This window comes from Equus caballus, chromosome 3 (genome assembly GCF_041296265.1).
Source record: "Equus caballus isolate H_3958 breed thoroughbred chromosome 3, TB-T2T, whole genome shotgun sequence".
In the NCBI taxonomy this organism is placed as follows: Eukaryota; Metazoa; Chordata; class Mammalia; order Perissodactyla; family Equidae; genus Equus; species Equus caballus.
This window is the reverse complement of record NC_091686.1, coordinates 122,001,103-122,026,081: the sequence shown is the minus strand read 5'-3', so window position 1 is coordinate 122,026,081 and position 24,979 is coordinate 122,001,103. Positions and strand designations below refer to the sequence as shown.

Here is a 24,979-nt window from a genome sequence, read left to right as displayed (position 1 = left end):
TCTCTGCCTGTCTTCTCTGCATTCTCTCCTCTCCTGACTCTCAGAGGACACTGGTTGTTGGGCCTGGGCCGCCCGGTGGTCGGCAAGGACCTCCTCTGAGATCTTTAGCGTAACTACCTGTGCAGGGACCCTGACTCCACATCAGGGCGGGGCACACGGTTGCACCCCCCGCGCCTGCCTGGAGGGAGCCCAGGGCTCAGTCACTGGCGTTTTTGACGATGCTCGCTTGATTCTGTGTGGCCGTAACAGTTGCTGTCTGTTGCTCTCTGTACTTTGTAGATTCGGGACCCAAAGACCCTCCTCCCCATGCCGGGGGTGATGGTTGGTGACATCGGGAAGAAGCTGGGGCAGAACGGTCTGGACAATGGGTGAGTGTGCTCCCACGCTCCTCGCGGGGTCGTTACAAAAGGCTGCTTACTCAGGACCTGGATTCCTGCCGAGTCCAAGGCCACGTGGCCGCTCGCACTGTGACCTCCCTGCGTCCCTCAGTGCTGTCCCCTCACCCTCCTGGACTCCTGTGGGCCAGGTAAAACGTGGCGGGGACACATGCCTCACCTGCGTACCTGAGAGCGTGTCCTGAGGGCCTGCGCGTCTCCCTGGGGGATTCCAGGGTCAGCGACGCGGGAGCCGTGGAAGCTGACAGATTTGGATTCAGGTTCTGGGTCCACCTCTGACTCTCTTATGTTGACCAGCTCTCGGCCTGTTTCCTCACCCGTGAAGTGTGCACGAGGACAGAGTCCTTCTGAGCGGGCCGAGGCAGGTCGTCCTGCCCGTTTGCTCTGGCTCAGTGCCCCGAACCTGCACATGGGGGACTCCGTGCCCTGTCTCTGGAAGCCTGGCTGAGGGGCTTTCCGCTCCTCTGCTCCTGTGAGGTGGTCTACAGCTGGGGAGGAAGCCAAAGCAGGGCCGTGCCTTAGTCGTGTGTCCTGCGTCGTGTCTCTGGAGTGTTTATAGACTTGCTGCTTCGTAACAGGGAGCCGCCTCTCCATAGTTTGACTCACCGGCTATCATAACCCTGGTCATTTGGGTATGAAGCAGGAGGCGGGTCATCGCCAGAAAGAGAAGCTGGACCAGGTGGCTTCCAAGGACCCCGAGTGTGGAGAGACCTCCTTGCATCTGTCCCTTCCGGGAAGTCGGGGTGCTGGGGATGTGGGGAGAGTCTCAAATCTCTGCTTGGACCCTCAAAACACGGGGGGCCCAGACTGTACCAAAGAGGGCTGGGCAGCCTTGATTTTACTCAGTGCCAGCTTGAGGAGAAAACAGAAGGATGTGGTTAACGAGCAAAACGAAGCACGCGTGCACAAAACCCTTCTAACCGATACCTGTCTCCCGGAATTCTGGCGCCTCTCGCTGACTAAAAGAGCCTGTTTGACACTGGGGCCAGGCGGGGAGGAGGGCGTCCCCAGTGGGGCCGTAAATGCCTTTGATCACTACTTTGTGCAGTGGGGGGGGCCCTGGCGGCCCACGCTGAGGCTCGCCATCCTGTCCTTGTTCTCGGGGCGGTGGGGAGGCACGGCCGCACTCTGGTCTGTCCGAGAAGGTTGCACTGGCCGTGGTGAGGAGACATCAAGGAAGGCCGTGCAGGAGGTCCTGTGGAAGGGACTGCCTCGTTCTGGACTTTGAGCACTAGCATCCTTTTGTTAGATCCACGTGTCCAGTTTGGGGCCCAGAAAACACGTGATTCGTGACTCCGTCTGTGGAGGGGTCTGCACGTACATGTAAGGCCAGGCGGTGCATCCCCAGGTGCGTACTGTGGTAAATCACCCTCCAGCTGCGGATAAAGGCGACCAGGTCACATCCGGTGGGCGGCACCAGGTGTGGGCCTGGGTCTCTATTCTCTGTCCATTTGGTTTTTACTATTTAGAGTCTTTAACATTGTTTTGGAACATCACCAAAACCCCTGCACTTGTTTCCCCTGAATAAACTCAGACTCCTAGAGACTGAGCACCTGTCTCTTGTTCTCATGGTCCCCAGGAGCATTGAGTAGAGCCACGTACAGTGAATGTGTCACAGAACATGGCCCAGGCTCTCCTGAATCAGTATGTCACGTTGCTGGGGCAAAACCTCTTCTGAGACCCAGAAATGCCGGGCACCGCCAGCGTGGTCCTGGGCAGTGTAAGGGCCACCCGGTGGCGCAGCTGCGGGGCGGCTCCCCCACACCCGTGCCACCTTGCCTGGGAGCTGCTCAGTGGCAGGCTGGTGAGACGCTGCAAGCAGCCACAGGGGTCTCTGAGCCTCTGAAGGTTCAGTGACTTGCTCTGGTCCGCGGCTCACAGGGCTGGTGCTGGGCTGTGAGCTGTCACGTGATTTCGCCAGACCCCCCCCCCCCCCCACCCGCTCCTGCTCCCCAGAGATGCTGGCTCCGTCCTGGCCTTGGGCTTGCGCCCAGCAGAGGGCGCACGGGGTCCGAAGCTCCTCGCTGGCTCCTGAGGCCGCGCCAGGATCCTGCTGGCTTCTCTGCCTGGGAGCTGTGCAAGTTCTCCATCCAATTTGAATGTCAGGGTTCTAATTTAGTGATTTTTTTTTCCCCAGATCATTTATTTTGGAAAAAAAGCCAAGAATTTGTAAGTTAGATTTTGTCACTTCCCAAGAATTCCCAAGTATGTGGGATGGCCGTCTAGAACTCAGAGGCAAACATGAATTGTGTGGATTAATTTTGGCCAAATAACTCTGGAAGTCAAATAATGAAGACCCTGTCAAGTGAGGTTTTCAGCCAGACCTTTGATGTGGGCTGCAGCTACATTTGTTTGTTTGTTTGTTTTTGAAGGGAGATCCCAAATTGGGACCCTCAGTTCCGGTGATCGCTTCAAGAGGCACGTGTCTCGCCACAGCGCCCTCTGTCAGCTTTGTCCGTCCCACTTTATTTTTACTACGCGGTTTGTCTATTTCTTTCTTGCGTTTATTATTTGTTTATTTATATGTACTGCAGCAACATTGGTTTATATCATCATATAAATTTCAGGTGTACATCGTTATATTTCATTTCCTGTGTAGACTACGTCATGTTCACCGCCCGAAGACTAGTTACCACCCATCGCCACACACATGTGCCCTGTCACCCCTTTTGTCCTCCTCCCCCCTCCCCCTCTGGTAGCTATCACTCTAATCTCCGTCTCTGTGTGTTTATTTATTGTTGTTGTTATCTTGTGTTTATGAGTGAGATCATACAGCATTTGACTTTCTCCCTCTGACTGACTTCACTTAGCATAATACCCTCAGGGTCCATCCATGTTGTTGCAAATGGCAAGATTTCATGTTTTTTGTGGCTAAGTAGTATTCCACTGTGTATATACCACACCTTCTTTATCCATTCGTCCCTTGATGGGCACCTAGGTTGCTTCCAAGTCTTGGCTATTGTGAATAATGCCGCGATGAACATAGGGGTGCGTGTGCCTTTATGCATTCGTGTTCTCATGTTCTTTGGATAAATACCCAGCAGTGGGATAGCTGGATCGTATGGTAGATCTATTCTTAATTTTTTGAGGAATCTCCATACTGTTTTCCAAAGTGGCTGCACCAGTTTGCACTGCCACCAGCAGTGTGTGAGGGCTCCCTCTTCTCCACACCCTCTCCAACATTTGCTATTTCCTGTCTTGTTAACTATACCTATTCTGACCGGAGTGAGGTGATATCTCATTATAGTTTTGATTTGCATTTCCCTGATAGCTAATGATGTCAAACATCCTTTTATGTGCCTATTGGCCATCTGTATATCTTCCTCGGACAAATGTCTGGTCAGATCTTTTGCCCATTTTTTAATTGGGTTGTTGTTTTTTTGTTGTTGTTGAGATATATGAGTTCTTTATATAGTTTTGAGATTAACCCTTATCAGATACATGGTTTGCAAATATCTTCTCCCAATGTCAGGTTGTCTTCATTTTGTTGATGGTTTCCTTGGCTGTGCAGAAGCTTTTTAGTTTGATGTAGTCCCATTTGTTCATTTTTTCTATTGTTTCCCTTGCCCGGTCAGACATGGTATTTGAAAATATGCTGGTGAGACTGATGTCAAAGAGTGTACTGCCGATGTTTTCTTCTAGAAGTTTTATGGTTTCAGGTCTTACATTCAAGTCTTTGATCCATTTGAGTTGATTTTTGTGCATGGTATAAGGTAATGGTCTACTTTCATTCTTTTGCCTGTGGCTGTCCAGTTTTCCCAGCATCGTTTATTGAAGAGAGACTCCTTTCTCCATTTATGCTCTTGGCTCCCTTGTCGAAGATTAGCCATCCATAGATGGCGCAGCTATGTTTTTGTGCGATTGCTCTCAGATGAGGCAGGGCCTTTCGGCCTTGGGAATCCATCTCAAAAGTGGCTGGGCAGAAGTCCCAAAAGGTGCTAGATGTGTGGGTCACAGGTGGGGCTGGGGTGATGGTGATGGTGGGAGGCCCAAAGGAGGAAGAACATTGCTAGAACTTGGAGCAGAAAGCCCAGGGCAGAGGGTGTGCAGTGCCTGGGAGCAGGGTCTGCGGCTGCAAGCGTCCAGCACAGCCCCGCCCCCCGCCGGGGTCACACTCTCCCTGTGCCACGTACGCCCCCGTGCCACACACACCCTGTGCCACACCTGTGTCATAGCCCGGGGTCACACACTCACCCTGTGTCACATACCTGTGTCACACGCACACACTTGTCTCACACTCTTGTTTCACACACATCCCATGTTGCACACCCCTCTTGTTCAGATACACCCAGTGCCTCCCACACCCTATGCCCTCTGGGACACTGGGAGTTCTGGCTTGCAGGCTGGCGCCCCAGTCTGGCCATCGTCTGACTGTTTGGGACCAGCTTTTGTGAGGTAGAAGTGCTCAAAGAGAGTACGGGAAATTTTTGCTTTCCGTTAAACCCAGCGAATACTTGTGCAAATATAAATATATTCGGCCTTGTTCCACCTCTGGGTGGCACGGAAGGGCGAAGATTTTCCACTCCTTACAAAGGGCTCTTCGAGTTTACCGGGTTGTTCTTGCAGCAGCATTCCTTGGCTTTCGAGGAAAGCCGGTGTACACAGGGGCGTTGGCATCAACTCTGGGGTTCTGGAAAAGTGGGCGTCTGAGTGTGCAGCCACACTCACAGCTGTCATGTGGTGGCCCCCTTGGCTGGGCCTGCCAGTGCCCCAGGCTGGCCGTGAGGAGGGGCTGCAGCCGGCCATCCTTCCCCACGTGGCTGGAGGAGTGTAGGAGGGCCTCCGAGCCACCCATGCCCGCTGGGCTCTGCTCCCCCCAGGTGTGCTGGAGGGCACGCTGTCCTTACCCCAGGCCCTCCTGGGACCTGGGTTCTCTGGAGATGGCACCAGCGCCCCGCAGATTTCTCACCCACAGTAGGTTCACTCCACAGCACTTACTAAGTGTCTGGTAGGTTCCAGGCACTGCAGCCCCATTGTAACAGAGTGAACAAGACACGCCGCCAACTGCCTGTGCACAGCAGGTGGCTCAGCAACGAACGTGGACATGGGCAGTCACTGCAGAACGGGGCCGCCCTCTACTGGCGCTGTGGGACCACCTGGTGCTCAAGGGGAATCGTGGCAGGCTTCCTGGAGGAGAAGGCAACACTGAGGGCCACCTGCCTGGAGGTCAGGAGAGAGCCTGGCCAGTTTGAAGGTCACAGGCAAACACAAGCCAGCTACAGGCTGTGAGGGGACAGTGCCATTGGAGCAGTGGGCAGGTCCTGTCTGAGGACTTACCCTGTGTTTCTAGGGGGTTAGATTCTGTAGGGCCCAGGGATCTGATGGTCTCGTGAGGGTGTAACCATTCTGAGCCAGAGTTGGGAGAGGCTGCTGCTCCCCTGTGCGGGACAGGCTGACGAGGCGGGGTCTGGAAAGAGCCACGGGGGCGTTGATGCAGTAAATCAGACAAGAAGAGGTGGGAGCTGAATGGAGACGGGGCTGGAGGGGAGCAGATGGTCAGACACAGCCCAGGGCAGAGGGGACGGCAGAGGCGGGGCCAGGGTGCTGACTCAGGATGGCGTCCTGGGTACCGCCCGCAGGCTGGAGCCAGAGGAGCTGTCTGTGTGGTTTAGTGAGAGAATATTCCCTGTGATGCTGAGGGTGCTCTTAGCCATCACACAGGTTGCTATAGGAACTACTGATATTTTTAAGATGGTTCAGGTTTTTTTGCACAGTTTATGTCACACCCATTACTTTACATAACCCCGTTCCCTAGACAATTGTGAAATAGGTTTTCCTGACCTGACAACCATAGCAAGTACCTTTGATCACTGTCACGTGGCTGACCCGTGACGACATGTGTGTCCGCCTGCTCTTCACGAGGAGCCAAGTGGCAGCCTTTGGGGCAGGGCTGTAGTGGCGCGGCTCTTGAGTTGGCCTCCAGAGTTTAAGCCCCACTGTGCTGATTTTTCCGCACCGCACGGTGCAGCCTGGGCTGAGGTTGCAGTGTGGGAGCCAGAGACCCTGGCCCTTCGGTTCACAGTTCCCGTCCTTTCTGGCGAGTAGCGGCGTCCTCAGTGGATGCAGGGCCGAAGACTCGCCCTGCAGCCGGCCCCCTCTTCCCTTGTGCCCGGGGAGCTCCCTGTGCAGCCCCAGGACTGAAATTCCCTGTCTACTGGTGTCTTCTCTCCCATTTTCTTTGTCTTTTGGGGATTATGTCACCTTTTAAGTGGTCCTTCGCTTTCATTTGGCTGGGTTTCAGGAGACAGAGCAGGTAAGCGCCAGGCCAGACCCCTGTTCACCTGCCGTCCTGCCGTGTCTCCGCAGGTTCGCCATGTTCCACCAGGTGAGAATCCCTCGCCAGGACCTCCTGAACCGGGCTGGAGACGTCACCCCTGAGGGCACCTATGTCACCCCCTTTAAGGTACAGGTATCTCCAGGCAGGGGGGTTTGTGGGTGGCAAGGCCTCCCCTCTTGCCACGGCCCCCCCTCCATGCTCAGCAGGGGATGGAGCCCAGCTTGGAAGGTGGGCTCACCTCTCTAAGTTCAGGTTCCGGTGCCACCAACAAGGAAGGGGGCACTTGGGTGTGATGGGGCCCAGGCATGATGACAGATGTTGGCCGACAGCTGCCCATGGGCGTCCACTCCCCTGCACCACGCCACCAGCCCCCCGGGGTTACGTCAGGGATGCTGCCTCTGCCAGCGTGGTTTCCCAGGAAGGGTTAAAAGGTGAAGGGCCACCTGGCGGGGCGTCCACACGTGGGGGTGACAAACCGCGTCCACTGGCGTCGGGGGTTCCCCACGCCCCCAAATTCATTGTGTAGTAGACACAGTGGTGTGGCCTTGAGACCTTGGCAGATGGGGCCTGAGTTGGAGTGGCCGATCACCCTCCTAAGTCCTGACCTCACAGCCAGGATGGCCGTGTCCCGAGGAGCTTATGTGCCACGAGGGCTCTGCCCGGACAACATGCGTCACTGACAGGAGCCGAAAGGGCAGGGCTTAGAACGAGTGTGGCAAGTTCACTTAGAGACAAGGAGAGCACTTAGCACCGTGCAACTGGAAGTCATTTAAGATGGAAATGGTAATATGAAAAGTTAATTAAAAGTGAATATGGAAAAAAAATAATCGAAAGAAAGCACGTAACAGATGGGACAAATAAGGTGGGAGAATGACTTAGAGATTGGAGAGTCGGTCAGGGAGCCTCCCAGAGGCCCAGGAGAGGATGCGAGAAAACAAAGAAAGTTTGGAGGAATGATGACGGCAGATGTCTCTAAATTAAAGAAAGGAAAACAGCTTTGACCGAAGGACCCCGTGGCACCCACAGAGGAGACGTCAGCGAAGCTCGCACCCCAGGCACACCGGAGAGAAGTTTAAGAATCTCCAAGAGCAAATTCTGAACTCTTCAGAGAGAGGCTACCGATCTGGCTCTGAGAGTAAACCCGCTTCCCCCTCCGACTTCTCAGGCGCAGCCCTGCAGGCGGAGAAATGCGCGATCCTGCCCAGGGCACACGTGTGCCGTTCCATCCTGCTTCCCTGTCATTCGGGCGCGAGGACGGGAGAGGGCTTCCCCCACATGCGGAGTTTCGGAAGGTTGCCACGCAAATTCCTACAGGGCTCATAATTTTGGAAGAAAAACCCAAATAATGAAGTGACCCAGGAGAAGCAGCAGGTGGTCAGGGAGGTCAGGGCGATGGGACAAGCCCGTAAGGCTGTGGGTCAGGCGGACCCACCGCACCACTGACAGGCCTCGAAAACAAGCCAGGCGCTTCGGAGACGGTGGCGCGTGCCCTGAGATCTGTAACAGAAGATCAAAAGTAGAAGCGCGCAAGATGGCTGCCCATTTTCAAGGAACACAATAGCCGATGACGTCACACCCCTGGGGACGGTTGTCTTTGATGGGGAGAGAGGAATTCTGGGGGAAAGTGGGTCCATGGGACTCATTTTGTGAACAAAGCGTTGGCACCAGCCATGGAGCGCGGGTCCGCGGTTCCCCCCTGGGCTCTGGGCACAGGCACGCTTGCATCTCTGGGTTAGAGCCAGCTGCCGTGCCTGCAGGTGGGCAGGGACCGGTCCCTGGGAGGGTGCGTTCCTGCACAGTGCTCTTCCCTCTGCCTGGAGCACCCTCCCCTGGTGCCTCCCCACTCCATCCCATGAGGGTTCAGTAATGGCAGCCACTCGACCTGCCCGCACTGTCCTGCACCCGGAGGCCTGTGTGTCTGGGCGCCCTGGGGGCAGGACCCAGCCGGCCCTTGTCGGCCTGAGTGGCTGAACGGACACACCTTCCTCTTGGTGACCTTCTCCCTGGGGAGGCCTCGGAGGTCTTGCTGCACTCCTCACCAGCTTTTCTTCCCCAGGACGACAGGCAGCGCTTCGGAATGTCCCTGGCTAGCTTGTCCTCCAGCCGCGTCTCCATCGTGGGCATGTCCGTTGTCAATCTGAAGCTGGCCGTGTCCATAGCCATTCGCTTCTCTGCCACTCGGCGTCAGTTTGGGCCGACAGACAAGGAGGAAATACCGGTTCTCGAGTATCAAATGCAGGTGCAGTTGGCAAATGCAGGTTCTTTTTCTTTCTGTTCCGTGTGCAAGTGGACTTCTGTCAGGGAGCCATGCTTTGGTTCCGAGAGTCGACCAGACCTCCTCAGGCCGTTAAGAGAGCCATTGCCAGGGCGCTTCGGGAGGTTGAGCGGCATCCAGGGCCGGGCTTTTAGGAAATGGTCGTAGTTAAGGCGGGGCACGCAGGACTGTCCCCTGAGGAGAGTGGAGGAAGTGTATTCCGGCGAGGCTCTGGGAGACAGGTGCACATGCCGTTCCCACGTGAGGTCACTGCAGGCTTCGGCAGGTGGCCTTGCACGTCCACGACCTTTGACTCATTCATCCCGTCCCTGAGAATCGATCCCAAGGAACTGACCGTTAAGCTGCGGAGTGTGCCCCGTTGTTCCTTGTGACGTCGTTTAGCAGAAGGGACGCTCCTCCTCCGGGTCCTCGGAGATGAGGCAGCTGTTGACGGCAGAGATGCGGCCCAGACCACAGTGCAGGAAAGCCCACGTCACTGCCTGGGAGGGGTTGCATTTTATCACAGCGAGTACCCGGACAGCACTTAGGGTTACCAGCCCATTTGTCCACACCAGGTGTCTAGTCGTCACACACGCGGGTCGGGTCATTATTCCCAGTTTGCAGGTGGGGGACTGAGGATCGAATGGGTGACACCTGTCAGAGTGCAGTGGCTGAATCTGGTCCTGGTCCACATTCTGTGTAAGCAAAGGTGTATTTGAGGGAAAGTTTGAGGTAATTGTCACAGAATCATTTCTTTTACTGTGAGCCTGTTTTAATAATAAATAATGAAGAGCAGAATGTCCTGGTTCATGCCTGTGTGGCACACATCTCCCACCCCCTGCTAATCCCATGGCTGTCGTGAGGTCACAGGGCATCTGACCGCCTGGGCATCCAGCGTGGCTCGGTGGTTACGAGAGCCCCCTCACGCACAGTGCTGCTTCTCCTAACCCCAGCTCCACCCCTAGTGGCTGTGTGCCCTTGGGCAGGGCACTGACCCTCTCTGTGCTCTGATTTTCTTATTTGTAAATTGGAAGTGATAGTACTAGCTCTTCACTGGTGGCTGTAAGGGTGAAGCGCGTTAGGACATGAGAAACAGGCGCAGCGTCCACCCTCAGTAACGATCAACGGTGGGGACTGTTTCCCGGGTCCCTTTTCTCCCCTTCCCACTTCCCATCCCTGCAGCAGTGTATGTGCACAGGTAAATAAGACACTCTCCTTTCCTCCGAGGAACTTCTGGCTCTTCATGAGCCTCAGTTTCCCCATCTGGCTTAGGTTGGTTGCTTCATCCCTCAGGGCTCACAAAGCACAGGATATCAGCCAGTCAGCGGCCTACTCTGGCACAGCAGGCTGGCTTCCGTAGTTCCCAGATGGACCCACTCTCACTCTGTTCCAGGGGTCACCTCGATGGGCCAGCGGGCAGTGGGGGCATGGACCCACACTCGCTCTGTTCCAGGGGTCACCTCGATGGGCCAGCGGGCAGTGGGGGCATGGATCCACACTCGCTCCATTCCAGGGGTCACCTCGATGGGACAGGAGGCAGTGGGGGCGTGGACCCGTGCTCGCTCCGTTCCAGGGGTCACCTCGATGGGACAGGAGGCAGCGGGGGCGTGCAGGGAGATGCACAGGGAACAGTTGCACCTTTGAGCGTGGTTGTCGGGGTGATGGGCGGGAGAATGGGCTGAGCTGAGAGCGTCAGGGGCACGGTTTCCTGGAGGGACCAGGAGACATTAAGTGGGAAAGTGAGCAGTGAAGTCCTGTCGCCCACGCTCCCGCATCTGGTGCTCACGGCATGCAGGGTGGGCTGGTCCCGAGGCCCTGGGGTGTATTTACGCGAGTGTCTTATTTACTGCAGCAATGGCGCCTCCTCCCGTATCTGGCAGCTGCGTACGCCTTAGACCACTTTTCCAAATCGCTCTTCCTGGACATGGTGGAGCTTCAGCAAGGCCGGCTGGGGAAGGACGCAAGTGCCGGGCAGGTGAGAGCTCGCTGTCTCTTCTCCGCGGCATTTATGTGGCTATTCACACTCGCTGGGGCTGGACGGCTCGAGGCAGCCTTTCTTTCAAAACAGCTGAGGCTGCTGGTGTCCAGGATGCGGCTCTGACGTACTCCCTCGCTGCGTCCACCCCCTCGGGCCCCTGGGAGCTCGCTTTGATGATGTGAGCAGTGTGGGCGCGTGTCCATACCCCTGTTTCTCAAGGATGTGCTGACAGGACTCCTAATTCCAGGCTGTGAGTTCAGCTGTTGCTCTCCTTTTGAGAACATGATGGTTTTGCAAAAGCCTCGTTCCTGGCCCCTCAGTAGATTTCATGGTTCGATCCTTTTGTAAACAACCCTTCAAAGATCTGAACCCAGCTGACGGGATTCGAGTTGACAGCTAAGGATTAGTGCCAGGAATGAGCGTGCAGATCCACTGAGATCAGCGACTACGTAAAAAGAAGTCCTTTGCTCATTTCTGTATTGATGGCTTACAAATTGATTTTCCATAGCCCCTCACGCTGCCTCCTGGGCAGGAGTGAGATGTGAATCACGAGAAATGCATTTGAAAACAGATTAAAAATGCTGCAGATTGGGTTGTACAACACTCTAAAGAGCCTGGATCAAATTAGCACATTTTGACTGTTCTGCATAAACAGGAGTCAAGAGGCTCGGACAACATGGGGGGAATGGCCAGCAGGGCGTGCTGCTGAGCAAAACGGGTCTGCCCGGGTCTGCTAGGGACCCCTCTCCGGAACAAAGGGGTTAAAGGTGTTTTTCCCCGTAGTGTGAGTCATTGAAACTTCTGCCAGCTGACATTGGACTTATTCTCCTGTTAATAATGTTACAAAGTGTAATCATGCTTTATTTTTGCTGAAACTCAGTGGTTTAACCCAGGCGCAGTAGGACCCAAAAGTAGCCCTATTTGAAGTTGAAAACCCTGGTAAAATGCACTATCTTATTTAGCAGGTGTGAGTGCGTTTCTTTCTCCTAAACGTCAAGCAGAAGCAGAAAGACATTTGTAAGATGTGGACGGCCCAGGACGCTGGCTGGAGAGCACCCTCGAGGAGTCGACTGGGAAGGGCCCCCCTTTACGGTCTCCTGGGACCCGTCCCCACGTCCCTCCTCAAGGGGCAGCGTCTCAGCACTGTGTCGTCTCTTGCTTCTCTGTGTGGTCTAACCACAGACGGTGGGAACCTTAGACATCACGTTGCTCGTTTTCACGTTCGTGAACTTCGTGTAAACTGAGTCCTAATGTATGTTCCTGTGAGGTTTGCTTCTGCGACCAGCCCAATGCCCCTGGCTGGGGGTTATCTGCTGTACAAGCTGTGGTCCACTTATTTTCGTTGCTGTGAAATTGTCTGAGTGTACCACAATGTGTCCATTCTTAGGTGAATCCTGTTTTTAGACTAAAATAGGGTAGGGTTTCTTTGTTCTGCAGCTGTCAAGTGTCCCAGATTCGACTGGAGGACAGGCCTCTGTCGCTAGGGTTGAACTGGCCCCTGACCTCTGGTGTCAGAGCCTCTTTTCACTTGCTTTTGTTGGATTCCCTCTCTCAAGGCAGAGCTCGGACGTGAGATCCACGCCTTGGCGTCGGCCAGCAAGCCCCTGGCCTCGTGGACCGCCCAGCGGGGCATTCAGGAATGCCGAGAGGCGTGTGGAGGACACGGCTACCTGGCCAGTAGGTTTTGGAGAACATGTGACGCTTTCCTGTCCTTACTCCTGGTGGCTCAAGACCAGGGGTCAGCACACTGTGACTGCCCCCAGCTTTTGGGAATCAAGTTTTACTGGAACGCGGCCATGTCATCCGTTTACGTGTTTTCCGTGGCTGTGTTTGTGCTGCAGTCAGAGCTGAGGGGTCGTGACGGAGCCTAAGATGTTTGCTCTCCGGCCTTTTCAAGGACGTGTGTGCCAGCCCCGGCCCCACGCAGCTCCCTCCGCTTCTGACGCCCCACGTTCCTCAGTCGAGATCTGGGGGTAACGACACAGTGAGGAGAAACCGTGCGAAGGAGCCTCCTGCAAACCAGAGCAAAAAGCAGATTATCTGTTCGTTTGAATCGTGACATTTTGGTTAATGACGTGGCAGTAGACTGGCACCAAGTTTTGTTCTGATGAAAAATTCTTAAACTTAGAAAAAGAGAGCTGGTTTTCATTGGCATTGGCTGTCGTTTGGGCAGCTGGTGTACGGGTAAGGGAGCAGGCAACCCGTGGCCCAGGGCCAAATCCTGGCTCTGCCGCTCACTAACGGCACAGCCGTGGGCAGGCTACCCAAGCCCGCTGTGCCTCAGTTTCTCTGTCTATGAAATGGGGATGGTTATAGGATACGACAGCACGTTCTTGCCCTGATTCAGTGAATACACACGCAGGAAGTGCTCAGCACGGTGCCGGGCACATGGCTTACCTGCAGAACTCCTTGTGCTAATCTCCGTAACCGACTGGTAGAACCTGGTTACGCACGGAGGGCCACTCACGCCTTCGAAACAGCAGCACGGGCAGGAACCTTATTGGCAGCTCATACCAACAGAAGCATCTCGGGCTCTTGCCGAGTTTGAGGGTTCCGGTGATGGGCTGTAGACACAGCATCCTGTCAGTGAGGGTCCACCCCAGTTTCTGCTCAAGCAGGGGCAGTGCCGCCCCCCCCCCCATCCCGACCCCGACCCCGGCTCCTCCATTCTCCGCCTCTCTCCGTCACTGGTGTGTGGGTGACCATGGCTCTGCATCAGTCACTCAGTTACCGGTTTTGTCCTCCACACGACGCTCTTTGTAGTTTCTGTTTGTTGTTATAACTCATAGAGACGCTATAAATAGTTCAGAATAAGGAAATTGAGTCATGCAGCACTGCAGACAACAACATGACTGAACCAAGAGTCATTACATATAAAACACTAAACATAAGGCCTTTATCTAGGTTTAAATGTCAATTGCAAGTGACTTCCCTAAAGTTGCTCCCAGCTCCTCACGCTCAGTAGTCTAAGTATGGCATGGGCAGCAAGTCGCGAAAACAATAAGGATGTCATAGGTGACCACAAGCCTCGTGGCTGCTACAGAACATCTCACACCCTCCGGGGCTCTGTTCCTGGCAGTGTGTGAGCGGGAGAAGTCAGAGTCCCAGCCCTTTCCCATCCCAGCCTCACGTTGGGAGAACCTTCTCCATCAGAGGATGGAGACCCAGAGGTGGAGGGTCTGGGAAGCATCCCTTATAAAATATGCAAAGGAAGTGGGTTATTTAACTGGCAGGAGAGACCACAAGAGGGAAAGGAGCTTTGTCTTTGGATATTTGAAATTTTCTGCATGAAAAGAAGGGTCACTTCAGTTGTAGAAGGACGAAGGGCAGCCCCCTGACAGTGAGCCCCTAGAACATTCCAGGTCTCAGCGACGCCCCCCTCCCCCGCCCCACCCCCGGGGAGCTTCTGCGGGGGGCCCATGCGGAGCTCATGATAACAGTGGGGATGCTACTGACAGTGACTCTGTCTCGAGTGCTCACTGTGCACCAGCACCACCCAAGTGTTTACGGGGACCCGCCCGTTGACCTCCCTGACAGCCTTACTGGGCAGCTGCCCCCATATCCGGAAGGATGGAGCGGGGCCTTTACAGAGGTGGGGGGCGCACAGGCCCCTGGGAGGTGGAGCTGGGCCTCAGCGGGGTGGGAGTGCCTCATCGGGTCAGGCAGGGCCGGGGACTTTGAGATCCCAGATGGGCGGGGGGTTCTCCCCGTGCACCCCACCTGATGGGAACGCTGTGGTTTCACTGCAGTGAACCGGCTGGGCCACCTCCGAGATGACAATGATCCGAACTGCACGTACGAAGGTGACAACAACGTCCTGCTGCAGCAGACCAGCAACTACCTGCTCAGCCTGCTGACCCGCCGGGCCCAAGGTGAGCCCGCCGCTCTCTCGGCAGCCCCTGGACTCAGACGGGGAGCTGCCCTCGGGCCCCGTGGCGTTAGCCCTCCTGTCGAGATGTACTATGTGTTTGCAGGAAGTAAAGGTGTTCTTAAGTGGTGATTGGCCAGCTCGTGAAATGGGGCGGGAGGGTCTCCCCTCCGGGACGGCTCTGTGCGTGGGGCCCCCTGGCTCCCCCCAGCTCACAGGGTATGCTCCTAGGTGGTGCTCACTGCAAGAGCCGTCTGAAGACTGTGGACTTTCTGGAAGCCTACCCCGACATCCTTGGCCAGAGGTTCGAGGTGGCCATCCCTGAGGACTGCCTGGACTCCTCAGGTGAGTGTGCCCCTTGCTGTCCCTGCTTCTGTCACGACCCCGGGAGGTGCCCTGTGCCCTGGGCGGGCTTTGGTGGTTCCCGTTGTGGCGGCAGTGGCCTTGGAGACCCCTGGAGGCAGCGTGTGGGTTTGTCCCTCATTCATTCATTGATTCATCCGTCGAGCATCTGCCTGTGCCTGACACTGAGCTAGGCACTGACTCCAAAGGTGAAACGGCGGGAGCCCACTTCCTTCCCTGACTCTCTCCTCTCCTAAGGATAAAGACGGGGAGGCCTCTGGGGTCCCGCCTTGGCCTCGCTGGGCCCCGAAGCTCCCACCCGCCGCCCTGGGACTGGGCTCTCGTCATAGGAAGCTGGGGCTGTCCTGCTCATGGTCCACAATGCCGGCTGTCTCTGGGCCTTTGCACGGGCCAGGCTTTTCATTCTGGTTGTGGCCTCACCTGTCGTCCCCGCCCACCAGCAGCCCTCCGCCAGCTCTCTTCACACTTCAGCTGCTCCAGCCCCTGTGCCTCTCCTACCCTGGTAGCCCTCCAGCCCTTGCCCCCAGGCACCTCGTTCCCCGCTTCCTGCAGTCCCTGTCGCAGTCTTGCCCGTCGTCAGCATCCTTGTCTCCATGCTCCCCTCCTTTTGGTGTGATTGTCTCCTGGCCGAGCGCAGAGTTAACCCTGCAAGCCTGCTGTGCACGCAGGGAGCAGCTGCAGGCCCTGCCCCCACAAGGACCTGGGAACGAGAGCTGGCCCGGGAAGCGGCAGCTTATTGCAGAGCATGCGTGGTCCTGGCCCTTGGCTTCCCGGGCAGAGTCCTGCTCCTATGCCGCTCCCGCGTTAGTTGCAGACAGGCACTAGGCGTGTCTCTGTGCAGCTCTTGCCAGGCTGTGAGGGTGACTGAGACCTGGGTCACTGCTCTCACGGGGCTGTACAGTCTGGATGGGGATACTATGTGTTTGCAGGAAGTAAAGGTGTTCTTAAGTGGTGATTGGCCAGCTCGTGAAATGGGGCGGGAGGGTCTCCCCTCCGGGACGGCTCTGTGCGTGGGGTCCCCTGGCTCCCCCCAGCTCACAGGGTATGCTCCTAGGTGGTGCTCACTGCAAGAGCCGTCTGAAGACTGTGGACTTTCTGGAAGCCTACCCCGACATCCTTGGCCAGAGGTTCGAGGTGGCCATCCCTGAGGTGGAGTGGCTGCTGCATCCCTGTCTGCGTCCCTGTCTCCGTCTCTGGGGGCCGTGTTCAGGGGCATCCACCCTTCTAAGTGCACGCACGGTGGGGGCACATGAAATGCCCCTTGGGCTCTGGCTGCTCGGGCTCCAGTGGGTCCAGTGGCTTGTCCGAGCTGGAGACAGAGAGCCCGGGTCTGCCCCCACGCCTGTTGCATTCCAAAGCTTGGGATCCTCCTTGACAGCTCCCAGAGCCTCCTAACAAGCCATCAGATGAGATTTTGCAGGAGAAACAGGGTCGGACCTTCTGCCCCGCAGTTCGGGCGGCTTCTGAAGGAAGTGCCTTCCTCCCACGTGGTCTCACTCTCATTTTATCGAATCGCATGTCAAAAATAACAGCTTTGGGGCCGAGGGCTTGGGTTCACACTCCGCTTCAGTGGCCCAGAGTTCACTGGCCTGGATCCTGCGCATGGACATGGCACCGCTCGTCAGGTAATGCCAAGGTGGCATCCCACATGCCACAACCAGAAGGACCTACAGCTAGAATATACAGCTATGTACTGGGGGACTCTGGGGAGAAGAAAAAGAAAGAAAAAAAGAAGATTGGCAACAGGTGTTAGCGTGCCTGTCTTAAAAAATAAATAAGTAACAGCTTTAAGCCACAGCAGAAATACCACTAGTTTTGTCGTCACTGTATCCGTTAGTAATTGCTGAACATGCTTCACTTTGCCACCTGAAACACCTGTTTCAGGTCATCTCAGGGACTTACTCTGTGGCCTAGGGACGAATCATGGAGTGTGTGGGGCAGAAGCTGACCCTTCTGGTCAGACACTCAAGACTCAAGCCCACCTGCCGGGAGAGCGAGGCATTAGGCTCCCCTTGGCTGCCGACCCTGTGCCCGGTCCCTCCACCCGCCAGCCCTGGGATTCAGGCCCGTGTCTCGCCCCTCCTGCCTCAGCGTCCTCATTTGCCCTCAGGGTGCTGACAGGACCTGCTGCACCAGCTTTCATGGTGAGCTGGTGCGTGTGAAGCGCTTGCACGGGGCTGGGCACCACATGAGCACCCGGTCACTGTCGACAGCTGTCTGACACACAAGCGCGTGTGCTTCTAGCTTCAGTCACAGAAATCTCCGTCAGATGCCATACATTCCACTGACCACTGTGAGCAGAGGGCCCTTGGTGGGGGCGACCTGAGTGTGAGCGTCCCCTGGGGACTGGGGGCTGCTGGGCCCTCTGGGTGAAGGTGCCGCCATCCTCCCTCCAGGAAGGACAGAGGACACGTGGCACATGGGAACATTGGCAGCTGCAAGCACTCAGGGCTGCGTCGGCTGCTCACGTCTTCCGGAGAGCAGACCGAGGCAGAGAGCACGTGGCGGGGACCAGCCCACCCCAGCCCATGCCAGAGCTGGCATGCAACCCAGGGTGGGTTGACTTCCCAGCCCAACTTTCCTCCGTGATCATTGTCATCATCGTCGTCGTCGTCATCATCGTCTTTATCAGCCAGAAAACATTTCTGGTGGTAATTTTTTGTTTCTCATCGGTCACCACGGTTTGGTACAATTTTTCTGGCGACGGCTAAACTTCTCACGGCTCTTCCCCTGCCTTCTCACGGTGCTGACAGGGAACAGGGACGCCCTTGAAGCTGTTTCTGATGGTGGCGGAGCTCCCCACGTGTTGCTACAGAAAGCACTAGAAAATGAGCTATTCGTTCTAAGAACACCAACCCAACCAGAACTTGTTCTCTAAAACCACAGCCTGTTGTGAAATCAGAAAGTATACAAGTGGGGCGCCAGCTTCTTGACGTACAGCCCGTGCTGCTGGTGTCCCCCACTCGCTGACACCATGACGGCAAAGTCCACCTCTATACCGGTATCGGAACAACGCCAGGCGGGGCGGCATCTGTTTTTCCTGTGAGTGGCCTAACTTTTGCAAGATCCAGCAAAGTGAAAACATTGTCTAGGGCAAAGAATGCAACTGAAACTCATTTCGTGAAAGCAGCTCGGCGTTGAAGGCTAACATTACTTTCTGTGCACACACAGGCCCAGCCTCGTCCCAGGTGTTTGACCCTCCGCCCCAGTCCTGGGCTCGCTCCACAGCCCATCTCAGCTGCGTCTTTGGTAGAAGTTGCCTGAGTGACTTACAGCCTTCGGGCTCGGTGGGACTGTGACGTGTGACCTTTCCAGCATGGAGCACCACTGTTTGCAGGGTCAGGGTAGGGGGGCAGGCATGCTCTCTGTCCTGGTCCCAGGCTGTGCCCAGCGTGCACCCCGAGGATGGTGTGACAGATGGCCCCGTGTGCTTGAGGACCGCACCGTCGCTGAGTGTGGGAGACCTGTCTCTTTTCTCTCGTCGGCTCATTTGCAAGAACGTCAGACGACCTCAGCTCCATGTGGTTGCTGCTCTGACAGCCTTGTGGACACAGGGGCTGGGGTCATGTCACAGCATGTGTCCCGTGGCTTCCATGGTACTGTTGGTGCACCGAGGTCTGGGAGCTCAGGCTGAGGCCACACTGCCCCCAGCGGTGTGACTTGGGCTAGGTCCTTAACCTCTCTGAGCCTCAGTTTCCCTTGTGACATACGGGGAGGGCGCGAGGTCGTCCCTGTGCTGTCCCTGGCAGTGGCGTGGCCTGTGGTGGAGCGCCCTCACTGGGGGCTGGCTGCCGTGGTGGGGTCACCATTCTGGGCACGTCAGATGCGGAGTGAGCAGTGTGCGTGTGTCCTCGGGCCCCTAACAGCCCCTCAACAGCCCCCCCACCCCGAGGAGGCGCGTTGCTGCTGGAAGCTGCCAGCTTCCCACCCGACTTCATCCACCGAAGATTCCTCAGCTCCCGCTGAGCTCCAGGAACTTCCCACGCAGCCTCCTGTGCTGTGTGCTTTTCTCCGCTCGCTGGGGACTCCTCCCTTCCGTGCGAACCCCGCGAGGCAGCGTGACATACTTTTTGGTAAAAATTAAGAGCTAGATGTTGGGTTTCTAAAGGAAAAACATCCAACAACTCCCGTGTCAAGCTTGCTTTCTGTTTGAAGTGCAAAGCACACTGTGAACTGGTCACTGACATTGAGCCACGCGGTCACCTCTGCTGTGGACACTGCTTGGAGAGTCCAGGTGACTGCCGCAGTGGCGCGTCCCCCACAGAGGGATGCCTCCTAGGGCAGCGTGTGGGGACGTCCGGCAGGCCTTGGGGGACAGCGGGGTCGGACGGCGGGAGCCTCTGGTGTGGGTGGGGAGTCAGCACGAGCCGTTCCTGGCCCTGGCTGCGTCCTCGGGTTTGTTGCTGTGTAAATAAATCATGGAAAATGTGAGTCTGCAACCCCCTCCTCCTGCTGCCGTTGGTGACAGCCCGTCCTACTGGGAAGAGCTGGGGAAGTGGCAAAGTCTCAAAGACCCCCGAACAGGCGTCCTCAAAACGGGCTCTGGGATGTCAGCCTTGCTTTCCAGGGACCGCCTGGAGGGCAGCATCTGAGGCTCAGGAGAGCCCGCTGGGCTCGCTGGTGTGTCAGCGTCCTGGGAAGCACACTGGATGCTGAAAACAGCAGAGACGTACTCGCACATGGTTCTGGACAGAAGCCCAAAATCCAGGGCTGGCAGGGCTGCCTCCCTTGGTGCCTCTGGGGAGGGTCCTCCCTGCCTCTTCCGGCTCCTTGTGGCCCCAGGCGTCCCTGGGCTTTTGGCCACCTTACCCGAGCCTCTGCCTCCATTGTCACACAGCTTCCTGCCTGTGTCTCTGTCTTCTTTCTGTCTCTCATAAGGACACTCTCCTTGGATTCCGGGCACACCCTCCTCCAGGATGATCTCATCTTGAGATCCTTAACTAATTACATCTTCCCGAGTAAGGGCGCGTTCATGGGTTCAAGGGGGCAGGAGGTGGTCATGTCTTTTTGGGGCTCCTATTCAAGCTACACCTGGCAGGAGGCTGGGAGGGGTACCTCACCCCAGTTCCCTCTCCACCTGCCTCACTGGGCTCCCTGGGAACAGCTGTGTGGAGGGTACCTCAGGCCTCCCCCACCCAGGGCGGCGGAGAAACCAGCACCTCCCCCCAGGCTCTCCCTCTTGGTGGCTGTGTGAGCTTGGGCAGGCTGCTGCAGTCTCTGAGCCTTGGTTTCCTTTGCCCTGTGAGACAGTTTGCTTGCTCTTTAATGGACGTCTCAGTTGTGCTGAGGATTAACTCATGGAGTAGCCGTGAAACAGTCGAGTGTCTGCAGCAGGACCCCACCCATCGCTCCGTGTCCTTTTCCCAGGGGCCGGGCTATGTGACAGAAGGAAATCCCAGGACCCATTTGCCCAGGCTTCGGGCCCTGACCAACGCAGCCAGGTCCCTCGTCCCCCTGGGAGCTCTGAGCCAAGAGCAGCTGCCAAGTGGAGGGGCTCCTGCACCCTGTGTGCCCTCTGTGCCTGGGCCGGGGGAAAGCGTGGCCTCAGAGCCCCATGGCCTCAGAGCCCCGTGGCCAGGCCAGGCCAGGTCCCTCCCACTCGCTCACCGTGTGCCCCAGGTGCCTCCTTGCACCCTGTGCCCTCGTCGGAAGGGGTGGTAACAACCCACTTGGCAGGGTGTTGTGAGCACTGCCAAGTTCTCGGAACCACCCGAGAGGTGACGAGGGCCCACAGCTATGGGCGCAGCGCCTGGGCGGGGAGGGGGTTGGGGGGCCGTGCGCCCTCCAGTCTCTCCCGGGGGGGGTCTTCCTTCCAACCTGTCCCCATTTACATCCTGTCATAGCACGTCCCTGTCTGTCCTTCCTCTTGTCCCTGTATTGCGTCTGAGCTCCTTGGGAGGGATGGGCATGCAGCGAGGCCGCGGGAGAGAGGCGTGAGAGGGAGTGAGGGGCGCCCCGCTCAGCAGCCCCCTGCAGTAGTGAGGTCGGGGCTGGGCCGGCCAGGGGGATGGGCGCCCCCTCTTCTCGCCACTTGTCTGCCATCCACCAGCAGGTTGTCCTGATGTTTGTGCAAATCCCTGGTGACTGGGGGATGCGCCCCCATTTCATCCAGACTAAGCACGTGAGCACCAGCAGAACGTGTGGCCGTCGTAAGCGAGGTGCTTGCCGGAAGGTGGCTCCGTGAACCTGCAGCCCCCGTGGTCGCTAGAATGGCATGGAGCTTGGACGGCCTCGCCTGTGCCTGTGCCTGTGCCGGCCTGGCCACCGCCCGGTGGGGGGTCTTGGGCAGCCCCCTCCCTGTGCCTCGGTTTCCACGTCTATAAACTGGCCCCGCCTCACACGCTCATCATGGAGATTTCTCTATACACGCCTGGCGCTCGCGATGCGTCCATCCCCGCTTAGTACAACTGTTAGATGCTCTGTAGTTACTTTGTTTTGTGTGTTTTCTCTCGTTCTGAAGTCCCCCTGGCAGCGTATGAGTGGTTGGTCTGTTACCTGCTCCGAGAGAGTGACCAAAAGTTAAATCAGGAGAAAAGATCAGGAAGCAACGACTTTGAAGCAAGAAACAACTGTCAGGTATGGGTTTGTCTTAAAAATTGTTTTTGTCTTATTTGCTCCTGATTCCTGTGTTGCCGTGTCCTCAGGAAGGTGACTGTCCCGGCAGTGGCGGCCCTGTGACCGCGGGCACGTTGCCCCAACTCTGTACACCTGTGTTTGCTGGCGGGCTGGCGGGGCCTCCGCTGGGGCATCACGTTCAGGTGCCCATCTGCAGAGCTGTGACGAACGGAGTTGGGACTTTGGGTTGTGGGAGCCTCAGACCCAGTGTGGGTGGAGACACCAGCCCAGGGCCCTCCCAACCAGAGCCATGGCTCCGTGACTCACGTGAGGTCACACCAACCCTACGTCTGGTTTTCAGAGTCACTGCCGCCCTCCCCGGGGAGCCTCGTGGGACTGGTCCTCACCCTGGGACAGGGCTGTCTCTTGTGTTCCGGGAATCCTCAGCCCAAACGCCTGCCCTAGGACCCCTCGTTTTGCCGGCTCTGCTCCGCTGTGTCCATCTGTCCCGTGTGTCTGTAGTGATGGGTGTCCTTTGGGAGGCCATGGATGAAGGAAGCACAGAAAGCATGTAAAACTGGTGCCATTTAACGAGGCTCTGTGTCCCCTGAGGCCCGGCATCCACATCTGTCGTCCCCTTCGGAGGCCCTGGCCCCACCCCTTGTGCTGCGAGGGGCAGCTCACCCCCCGGGCGGACGCAGCCAGAGGCAGAAATGGCGGTGCCTCGGGGGACCTGCTGGATGCACCTGCCCAGGCCGGAGACGAGGAGCAAGGGGCAACTGGAGCAGCTCCCGCTGAGGCTGAGCAACCAGGACCAAACCTGGGGCTTAAAAGAAGTGAGCACGACCAGAAGGACCTACAACTAGATATACTCCTGTGTACTGGGGGGCTTTGGGGAGAAGAAGAGAAAAAGGAAGAACATGGGCAACAGATGTTGGCTCAGTTGCCATGTTGAAAAAAAAGCAGATGGCCAAGGTCAGTAACCTTCAGGTTCGGTGCCACTGTGACCAAAAGTAGGAGGTGTGACAGTGACCCTTCTGGAATGGGCTGCAGTCACCGCAGGCTGGGCCACTCGGACACTGATGGCCGCGGGTTAGCTCGTCCCGCCTCACTGCTTTCTCAGTTTGTCAGGTCGTCATTCTTGAAATGGAAGTAGGGTTACTCCCCTGAGTTACAGCCCAGGACCGTGAAGAGAAGGAGGGCGCAGAGGACCCCCACTCCCACCACGTCTGAATCCCGGGAGCTGCCCCAGAGGTCATTGCAGACCTTGTCCGAGCTCTCCGTCAGCACCCCCATGCCAGCCGGCTGCACCTGCGCCTGGCACGTGCAGTCAGACAGTGGAACCCGAGGGGTGACAGAGAAATAATTCACCTGTAAACCTTTGTTAAAGAGTCTCATGATGGCATTTCAGCGAGTCTTGTGGCAGAGAAGGATGGCGGGCAGCGGGCCCGGCCTAGCTTCTGGGTCTGGCTGACCCCAGTGTCCCTGGGGAGAGCCACAGAGCTGACCGGCACGCGTCAGCAGAGGTGCAGCCACACGCAGCGGCATGACGGTGGACAGGAAGGCGGCTGTGAGGCCTGAAAGGGGAGGGCACAACTCGAGAGGGGTCCTCATTTTCCAGAGCCGTCTGGATCACGGAGCGTCTTGAGTGCGCGCTGGGTCGTCCTGACAGCCGGGAGCTCTCAAAGCTCTCCCTGAGGAAGGCCAGTCCCTTCCCAGATGGCGACTGGAGCAGCCACAGAGCGTGAGAAGAGGGCTTCAGAGGATGTTTGTGTAACCTCAGCGTGGGACGAGCCTTCTTGAGTCAGACAGGAAACTCAGAAGCTGTAAAAGAAGAGGGACCGTCAGCTGTGGCTGCATAACGTTCACTTCTCTGAATAACAAAAGACGCTGTGAACAGAGCCAGAAGATGGCGCAGCCTGGGCAGACGTGGAACGTTTACCCGCCGGGGCGTCCCCAGGAGGAAACGAGTTCCTGCAGACTGAGCGTCAGCCGGCCCGGAACCAGCCTCTGGCCCCAGGCAGCGGCCGCAGTGGCCGCCAACCGTGAACCAGGAGCCAGGGACGTGCGGTTAAGGGACTGTGTGTGATGGACAGCGGCCACTCCAGACACCTGGCAGAGAGTGTGAACTGCTATGTCCTTCGGGGAGGTTGTCTGCTTGCTCCTGCTGATGACAGCTGCCATTCACTCTTTACCTACTGCTAGTCAGCTGCACACAGTAGGTTCTTAAAAAAAAAGATGCGTTTATTGCATTTCTTGGCTGGGTAACACCCTCACGTGTTCAAAGTGAGAAAATATAACAAGGTAGGTGGTGGAGTCTCCCCCACCCCCATCTTCCAGCCTCGCCGCTCCCACCCCTGGAGCCAACCCATCCGAGGTCCCCAGGACCCTGTACAGAGATCCGTGCGGCAGAAGTGAGATGAGAATGATTTTTCTCCCTTCAGCGGCACTAGGCTCTTTCCCTGTGCCATTTCATGCCGTCATCTCTGACGGATAAGGCAATGGAGGCCATGAGGGGTGCCCAGCTGGCTCGGCCCCCTTAGGGCAGCATTGGACCCATGCACTGACCCCAGGGCCCAGCACTTTGCCCCGTCCCACACAGCTGATGTCTGAACTTGGACAATTCAGGGTTTCTCTTTTGCCCAAAGTGTCTGTTCCTTGTTAAAATGCAAGTATCCTCTGAAATTAGAGCACACTAGAAGTTAATACCTGGATCCGAATTCCCTTTCTGGAGCCGGAGCAGGGTTCATGAGAGAAGGGAGTCTGGCATGGGGACCAGTGTGGAGAGGGGAGCCGGCAGGGGGCGGGGAGGTGGCTGGCCGGTCCTGGCTCTGTGTGTGCTCTCCCTTCAGCCGTTAATTCCAAGGTTTACTGCTGTAAGGTGACATGTGATGCTCAGCTGCCTTGAGTCCAAGAGGTTCCTGGTGAGCCTCCTGATGGGGGACAGTTAAGCAGCACACTCCGAGGGTCAGCTGAGACCGCCCGGAGACTGAGCAGCGGGCTGCAGCCTCCCCGCCCCATCCCTGCCCCGTGGGCCTGGCAGGAGCGGCGGGTGCCAGACCTGCCTGCAGATGCGTGAGCACTCGCGGCTGGAGCTTTTTGTGACTAGAGACCAGCCGTTTGAAACGTTAACTGTGGAGAAGTCTTTGTAGGGAGTGCGGACCACATTTGAGGCGTTTCTGACCCCTCCACGGCCCCAGAATGGGCACCATGCAGGACACTTCGGGGCCACCAGCCACATTTGTTAATGCCTTGCTCACGTTTGTTGATCGCGAGGACAGGCCATCCA

General features: G+C 57.0%; 1 protein-coding gene across 13 annotated transcripts in view; it reads left to right on the top strand.

Annotated features, from left to right (window-relative positions):
* The window catches only part of ACOX3 (acyl-CoA oxidase 3, pristanoyl), a 57,361-nt gene that overhangs the window by 14,792 nt on the left and 17,590 nt on the right, over nt 1–24,979 (top strand). For 10 of the 13 annotated variants that reach the window (XM_023638439.2, XM_070262814.1, XM_023638438.2 and 7 more), the window contains exons 7-14: nt 280–368; nt 6,702–6,798; nt 8,729–8,911; nt 10,779–10,901; nt 12,461–12,581; nt 14,654–14,776; nt 15,004–15,117; nt 21,596–21,711. In XM_023638439.2, the coding sequence (XP_023494207.2) occupies nt 280–368; nt 6,702–6,798; nt 8,729–8,911; nt 10,779–10,901; nt 12,461–12,581; nt 14,654–14,776; nt 15,004–15,117; nt 21,596–21,711 (966 nt within the window). Of the gene's footprint in view, nt 1–279; nt 369–6,701; nt 6,799–8,728; nt 8,912–10,778; nt 10,902–12,460; nt 12,582–14,653; nt 14,777–15,003; nt 15,118–16,189; nt 19,572–21,595; nt 21,712–24,979 lie in introns of those variants that run through there. The other 3 variants (XM_023638441.2, XM_070262816.1, XM_070262817.1) reach the window with 1 other exon arrangement.